The sequence below is a fragment of the Salmo salar genome, unplaced genomic scaffold (assembly GCF_905237065.1).
Source record: "Salmo salar unplaced genomic scaffold, Ssal_v3.1, whole genome shotgun sequence".
NCBI lineage: Eukaryota > Metazoa > Chordata > Actinopteri > Salmoniformes > Salmonidae > Salmo > Salmo salar.
The window spans coordinates 1-8,289 of record NW_025547692.1 but is presented as its reverse complement, the minus strand read 5'-3'; the positions used below and the strand labels follow the sequence as shown (position 1 = coordinate 8,289).

General features: G+C 41.6%; 1 protein-coding gene across 1 annotated transcript; it reads right to left on the bottom strand.

Annotated features, from left to right (window-relative positions):
• Positions 1 to 2,898: 2,898 nt before the first annotated feature.
• Positions 2,899 to 4,761, bottom strand: LOC123732156 (aldehyde dehydrogenase family 1 member A3-like). The gene is made up of 3 exons (XM_045711502.1): positions 4,645 to 4,761; positions 3,293 to 3,367; positions 2,899 to 3,137 (listed from the first exon to the last, which is right to left on the bottom strand). The coding sequence occupies exons 1-3, from the start codon at positions 4,725 to 4,727 to the stop codon at positions 3,068 to 3,070; spliced, it is 228 nt and encodes a 75-aa protein (XP_045567458.1). The 5' UTR covers positions 4,728 to 4,761; the 3' UTR covers positions 2,899 to 3,067.
• Between the last annotated feature and the right edge of the window lie 3,528 nt (positions 4,762 to 8,289).

The window sequence follows — 8,289 nt, the reverse complement described above, 5'->3', positions numbered from 1 at the left end:
ACAGCCTATATTCTTCTAGCAATAAAATAACTTTTGGTTTCAAATGGTCATCAAAAACGCTATCAGATTACAACAAAGCTTACAAGGCCGAGTTCAAAATGCTGACATCAAATTCAAATGAATCAGCTCACTGCCTTAACGGCTGACTGGCAAAGCAAACTGGCACGGTCTCTGGTTTCTGAAAGTGATACAAACGGACTGACTGGCAAAGGAACCTGCCACTGTGGTCAATCCGATGTCTGCATTGGCCGTGCAGCATTTAAACTGATATGGCCTCTGCAGAAGTCAGGGCATGCATACTGCGGAGCAAATCAAATCAAACTTTATTTGTCACATGCGCCGAATACAACAAGTGTAGACTTTACCATAAAATGCTTGCTTACAAGCCCTTAACCAACAGTGCAGTGGTCCTAAAGCCAGCCAATAGTGTCATGCAAAACCTGTGTGTGAGTGAATGAGAGAGTTATCAGTCAAACTAGTTTAAAGCATTTCTGCTATTTTTTATTTTACAAGTCAGTTAAGAACAAATTCTTATTTTCAATGACAGCCTAGGAACAGTGGGTTAACTGCCTTGTTCAGGGGCAGAACAACAGATTTTTACCTTGTCAGCTCAGGGATTTGATCTTGCAACCTTTCGGTTACTGGTCCAACACTCTAACCACTAGGCTACCTGCCGCCCATGATAAGACAAGACATGAAATAAATGTTTTTACTAACGTATGATGGGGGTCCCTGGGTTGCCAGTTTACCTGGGAGGGGGTCCCTGGTCAAGAAAAGGTTGAAGACCCTTGATCTCAGCCTGTGTGTTTAATTTCCTTTCGGTTACTGGTCCAACGCTCTAACCACTAGGCTACGCTGCAACTGCCGCTTTGATAACTTTGTCTAGGAAAATGTACATATTTCATTCTGTATTTTAGGTATGCTTGATGATAATTCTGAACTGTCAATAAATGTGGTATATTTTGCCTTGGACTGTAATGGCATTTGATATAGCCGCACTCAATTACTTAATGACAAGGTTGAGATCTGTGTTCTAAAAGGAAATAAGAATGGATAGACAGACAGAATCCTTCATTTAAAAAAAATAAATACTTGCCCTTTTTTAACTAGCAGTTGCTGGTAACCATATTCCAAGAAACTGCTTTTCTCCAAGAGGTGTTACAATCTTATATGTATGACATGAAGATCCAAACGAATCACAAACACATTCCATTTTCTTTTATTTAAAATTTGTATTTAAATATCCATATAAAAAGTGAAAGACTAGCATATGAAACATGAACAGAATTACTTGTTTCCTTGTGGTTTGTTATACATTGTAACATCTCACATATGGTGCATATTGTGACGACAAGGAATGGTTTACCTCCCATTTGAGACATTATTGGAGTACAAATGACTTGTATTTTCAACATAATGGCAGTTTTCAGTAGCATTGTTATACCATTAAAACGGCAATAGGACACAACCCCCATGAATTACCTTATTGAATTAGACTCCGGTTTCCCAGACACAGATTAAAAGCCTAGTGCTTGGATTAAACACAAATCTCAAATGAGAATCTCCATTGAAATGTTGTTTTAGTTTAGGAAACCAGCCCCATATGTATTGCAAAGAAATACATTCCATCAAAACCATTTGCAAAACCTCCTACATTTAGTTCAATAAAACCACAAAGCATACAAAAATCAGGGGTATTGTCACCCAAGGCACAACAATATGTTATAACAGTACTCAGGAGTCAAGACTAGTGCTGCAAAATTCTGTTAACTTTCAGAAAAATCCCAGGTTTTCCAGCAATCCCTGAATCCGACCAGTATTTCTGTGAAACCTGGGAATTTTGGTAAAGTTAGCAAAATGTTGCCACCCTGGTCAAGACCTTATAGATGAGTAAAGTCATACAACTCTGAAAGATATTGTACACAGATCTAAATGCAACACAGTGTAAAGTGTTTAAAAGTGTTAGAATGCCAGTTAAGGTTTGCTAGTACAGTACTAGACCGATATATTGTTATTGTAGTGGATTAAAAACATGTCTTTCTTCTGGGCATTAGAAAGTTACAAAATAAATAAATAGAGGTAAATATTACCTCGTTTGGAAAGGGAATCAAAATTCATTCCAACATTTGAAAAGGGAGAAAATGCTCCTCAAAATGAGAGAGGAACATTCATATAAAAAAAAAGAAAAAAAAGAAACAAATTAAAAAAATTAAAATAAAATTATTCCTCATATTCATCTCTGTACATGAGACCCACATAGATATACATTAGCCTAGGCATAAACCGGGCTGCATTCAGGGTAGGCAAACGTGGAACGTTTCAGATAGAAATGCTATGACTAGTGCTGATGTGGTGATTCCTTATTCTACAAATCAGAGAGGCATGTTTTTTCGACATAATATATTTTTATCTGAATGTTCCACAATGTTGTGCTCTGCCAAAACACGGCCCACGTTCTACTATGGGACTGGTAACAAAGAAGGTCCAAAATTGTACACCACATCTGTTGGCAGGCATTAGTGAAGCTCTGAAGTGCTGTGGTATTGTAAAGGGCTGGGGTGTATTCATTAGTGTAAAGTGTAGCGAACCGTAGCAATTTCTATTGGACAAATTCAGGTAGGTCCTCCCATTTCATCCCGTTTGCTTCCAATTGGTTCCTATGAATACATCCCTGGAACAATAGAGCTGTGGGAGGGTCTGAAACTCTAATAGGGTTTGGCTACGTTCCAATTCACTTCCAGATTGGCCACCTCTCCTTGTCTCCTTTAATTTGCCAAGGAAAGAAAGCCACTTCAAGCCACTGCAGTGTCCCAACACCCTTCGATGGCGTCCTTTCCTTGGCTTTTTCACCTTATGACTTTGACTGATAGGTGAAATAGGCGTTGAATAGGGATTTGAGCACAGCACACGGACAAATCAAACTCTTTATGACCAAAGGTGATAAAGGAAAGGAGATAAGAAGATGAGGAAAGGAAGTGGCTTCAGAGTGTTGGGACACAGCCTGAGTTGATGACAGAGTAGTGCTGGGCTGGGCTCCAGCAGTGGTTTGTGGGCTCTCCTGTGTCCCTCACAGCGTCTCAGTCAGTTTGATGGTCACAGCTTTTACCTCAGAGTACTCTGCCAATGCATATTCACCCCTGAGGAATCAAAATACAAGGTTAATAAATACAAATTAATTTGTATTGTTCTAATCATTCACATTGTGTTAAAAATGTGCAAAAGTGTAAAGTTAGGGTAAACAAACTAGTAAACCCTTTCATAACACATAGTGTTGAAGAGAAGTGACTCTTACAGCTCTCGTCCATTGCCTGACATTTTGTATCCTCCAAATGGTGCCTGGGCATGGAGGGCATTATAGCAGTTTACCCTGAGAGAGAGAGAGAGAGAAGCAGAGAGAGAGACAGTGAGAAAGAGAAAGAGCGCACGAGAGAGAGACACAGACAGAGAGAGAGAGAGAGAGAGAGAGAGAGGAGAACAAGCAGAGTAATGTATTTGTTTTCAGTTCCATCCCAGAATTCACCAGAGAAGCGATAGCATGTCATACCCATCCAGTGTCATAACCTTAATTTGTACAATCCTAATGCAGCCCAAACCTCATGTTCTGATGGTCCTACCCTCCTGCCATAACGTAACATAAACGTTCAGCCTGAGGTCTATGATCACTCAGGAAACCCCTGTTGGTTTAAGGACAGTACAGATTACAGTGCAGATCTCTTCATTCTTCTCTCCCACTCCTTGTCCTCCTTTCACTGCCACACAGAGGAGCTTCGTCTGGGATGCCTACCTATCTACCTGGCTCTATCTTGTGGCCACAAGGTGCAGCCACAGCTGTGTTCTCACATGAAGAGGTATAAGTAGGGGATACGGAGTCAGAGTGAATAGGGAGTACAGTGGTAAAATGCTAATAGAAGTTGTACTGTACAAAGTAGTAGTTAGCAGCACATGGAGTAAATTAATAATAAAGTAGTAATGGTACTTGTACTAGTAAGTAAGGAGTAGTGGTTGGCTTTGGGCCAATGGTAACACTAGTAATAGTAGTGGTAGCAGAAATATTATTATTACTATTAGTATTAATATTATTATTAGTAGTAGTAGTAGTGGTAGTAGTAGTGAGCCTTATTTCAACTAGTCTCTGCAGGAAAGAGGACTAACCATAGAGAATGATAGAGGACTCTAGTGGCCTAAAGGCTGTATTAGCATGGGAAGCGCCATTGAGGGCTTCCACCATTTTAATGTAGTCAACTGGTTGGGACTTCCAACTTCATTGGCTGATCCCTCCTGGTGACCCCGTTGGAGTCATGTCCAACTGGGTCATCAGCCAATCAGGAAGAACCAAATGGACTACTTTAAAATGAAGATAGCCTCAATGGCGCTGCCCATGCTGTCACAGACGCTATAATGGGACAGATACAGAGATGAGTGCTCTATCTATCTCTATGGGACTAACCTACAGTATTTATAGGAACTTGTCAGGCATTGCTAATCAATCACTAGCATCCAGTTCTCATCCCCTTACACTATTTTGGATATTAGTACTAGTATTGAATGGTTAGGATGGGAATAGTAGTAGCTAATAGTTGTTGCTGTAGTCATATGTAGTGATACTACCATGGTACCATTGTTCAGGAGTTAACAGTAACCTACCAGACGGTGCCAGTCTCCAGGGTGGCAGACACAGAGAGAGCCCGGTCCAGATTGCGTGTGAATACGGCAGAAGCCAAAGCCATACTCCGTACTGTTGGCTCTCTCTTATGGCCTCCTGCTGGCTCTTGAAGCGGGAATATACACTGGACCGGGCCGAAGATCTGGATGGGGTCATGGAGAAGATTACACGCCCTGTTGAAATGCATCTTTCTACCGCCCTCCTTTGAAGAAATCCCTGATGTGACATGGCTGGTAATTGGTAATTGCTTACACCTATCAGTTTGTTGGATCAGTGATTACCTCAAGGAGGAGAGACAGGTATGTTTGTTATGTATTCAAACAGGCCATGGTCAGCAGGACAAGGATAAAGCAAAAAGCCTCACAGGCCACAGATGTCAGTTCAACGCCCAATTTGGATTGACTTGGATTTGATGAATAATGTGAAGAAAATGTTTTATAAAAAAATGCAATGACTTCACTGTTGAACCCCTGTCAATGTTGTGTTGTGTCCAAATAAATGTCTGTAAGATCAATCAGTACCAATCCAGAATAGCCTTGGGTCATATTAATAATAATAAAAAACAAGCGTTTGTTATTTGACAGGTTCAGGTTCCTCCCCTGTGTCAGTCCATTTTCTTCCGTTTGGTGTCTAGTGAATACAATCCATAGAGATATGTAGAGGACGTAACTTGCATCTGCCATATTATGGCGTCTGTGGGGGCATGGGTAGTGCCATTGAGGCCATCTCCATTTTTAAGTAGTACATTTTCTTCCTCTACTAATTTGATGAGTTGGTAAACAAACTAAAAGGCTGCATACTTCAAATCAAATCAAACTTTGTCACATGCGCTGAATACAACAAGTGTAGACCTTACCGTGAAATGCTTACTTACAAGCCCTCAACCAACAGCGCAGTTCAAGAATAGTTAAGAAAATATTTACCAAATAGACTAAAGTAAAAATAATAATAAAAAGTAACACAATAAGAATAACAATGAGGCTATAAATAGCACAATTGGTTGGGAGAATGTAAAACGTCAGCGCCATCTTTTCACCTGCAGTGTGTTGTTTGAACAGGTATAAAGCCAAGGTTGGCAATTTACTGCCACCGGAGTAGTAATGGAATGTTTGTTCACGATTATAATTCATTTACTGATCCCTCCTGATGACCTGGATGGAATTATGTGATCATTCCTTAACCCATAGGAAGTCCCCCTAATTGACTACTTAAAAATGGTGAAAGTCCTCAATGGCGCTGCCCATGCTAAAATGGCTTTTGGCCACTAGAGTCCTATCTATTTCTATGATATGATCCTGCTTTACCATGACCATAGACTTGGATAGACAGCTCTAATACCACAAAGCCAGTTTTAGCATCGGGCAGATCCATTGAGCACTTTTACCATTTTAAAGTAGTCAACTGGATGACCTTTCTATGGGTTAAGGAAGATAAGCAGAATTCTATTCAGGTCAGCAGGAGGGATCAGCTAATGAATGGCAGGTGGCATTAAATCACCGAACCTTGGCTTTATGCCTGTTTAGAAAAACACACTCCGGTGGCAGTACACACTTTCAGTTTGTCTACCGACTCATGAAGAAGAACATGAATAAATTGACTACTTTCGATTGGAGAAAGATCTACATGGCACTGGGCCATGCTGTCACAAGAAGCCATTATGCCACAGATGTAAAGAAGCGCCCTCCATCCATCTCCCATGACTATGACCTTGTTTGAACCATAGATATACCATTGTCTGAACCTGCACTTCAACCACACCACCAGAAGATGGCAGTGGTATACAACAAAACTGCCTGGAGCGGTGGTGGCGTTCTCATTTTATGAATGAAATCACTGTAAAGCCAACATCAGAAACCCCTAGCTCTGGGTGAAGTTCCCGTAGACACAGATCACAGATCTAGGATCAGCTTTCCTTCCTCCAATCACAGAACAAAGACACAGTAGGCGGCCATTACGATGCAGAAAAAGTTCAGTTTCCTATTTACAGGTATTATACAGAGAACAGAATGATCTGCCTGTGGTATATTTACAATAAGGCCAGAGGAGTGTGGTATATATACCACGGCTAAGGGCTGTTCTTACACACGATGCAACGCGGAGTGCCTGGGATACAGCCCTTAGTTGTGGTATATTAGCCATATACCTAAAACCCCGAGGTGCCTTATTGCTACCTATAAACTGGTTAACAATGTAATCAGAGCAGTAAAATAATATTTTAGTCATACCTGTGGTATACGGTCTGATATACAGTACCACGGCTGACAATTCAGCATTCAGGACTCAACCACCTAGTTTATAATGAATATCAGGACAGGTTTCGACTGTTAGAGTCTTCTTCAGGCAGCGTTGTGGTGGACGGATGTATCATCCCCAATCCTAACCTTAACCATCTGATAAGAAAATCACAAACTGACCATAGATCAGCATTTGGATCTCTCACCTTTCCTTGGATGCGCATATGGTCCTTGACATGCGGAGAATCACGGTGGGCTGGATGTAGAGGCCTATTGTCATCCATGGCCACGCCCCCACACTCCAGTTTGGCTCCTCCTTCTTCCGCTGTCAATCAACTCCAGTATCTTATCAAACTGCTTCTGGTCAATCTGGAGGAACAGGGGAAGATATGAGAGGAGGGAGGGGGGGGGGGGGGGGGGGGGGGGGGGGGGAGGGAGGGAGGGAGGAGGGAGGGAGGAGTGGAGAGGGAGGAGAGAAGGGGAGGAGAGGAGAGCGGAGGGAGGGATAGGGGAGGAGAGAGATGAGATGAGAGAGGGAGGGAGGGAGGGGAGGGAGAGAGAGAGAGAGATGAGGAGGGAGTTGGAGGCAGGCAGAGGTGATTCATTACACAAAAGGTAAAGTAATGGCTATAAAGGGAGTATTCGTTTACATACACATCCAAAGCTGGCACAGGAGCAAAAAGAAAGAAAGAACAGCTAGAAAAATAATGGGAGGTTTTCTGCTCCCACCACAAGAGATCTTTAGTGAACTTATACTGATAGCCTACATGTGGATAGCCAACGGCGTAATGGAAACTACGTTTTGTCAGGAAAAGCCTCTGAAGGACACGTTCTGTAACTGTCCCACATCTTCTCATGCTGTCAGCTGTAGACTAAAAGTAAAGGACTGAATCCCAATTTGTTGCCAGCACGTGCTAACTTGAGACAATATTTGATTGACTTCACGGGCATGACTTACATGAAGTTCTGAGTTAAGCACACAGCTCTCAAGTTACAGATGTAGGATCTTCATTTGATTCACTTTTTTGTTACTGAGAATTTTCGCACCGTAGGAAATGCAAACCTTTGGAGTTTTTAAAAGGATTTTAAAGTTTGTAATTTCCACTTAGAAAATGTCAGACTTGATTTGCCCTAACGAAAATGTATCAATCCCTCACAAAAATATCCACAATTACCAAACCTACATAATAATTCACACATTTCCTTAAGCTACAAGAAAACTGGTTTAAATGAAGATCCTACATCTGTAGGATTTGTTCAAAAGTTGGGAACTGATCTAATCGTGAATAATTGCCAAAGACTCCAACCACCTGGGCTACAGACTGTTCACCTGCTACCATCCGGCAAACGAGACTCAAGCATCAGCACTCGGACCAACAGGCTCCAAGGCAG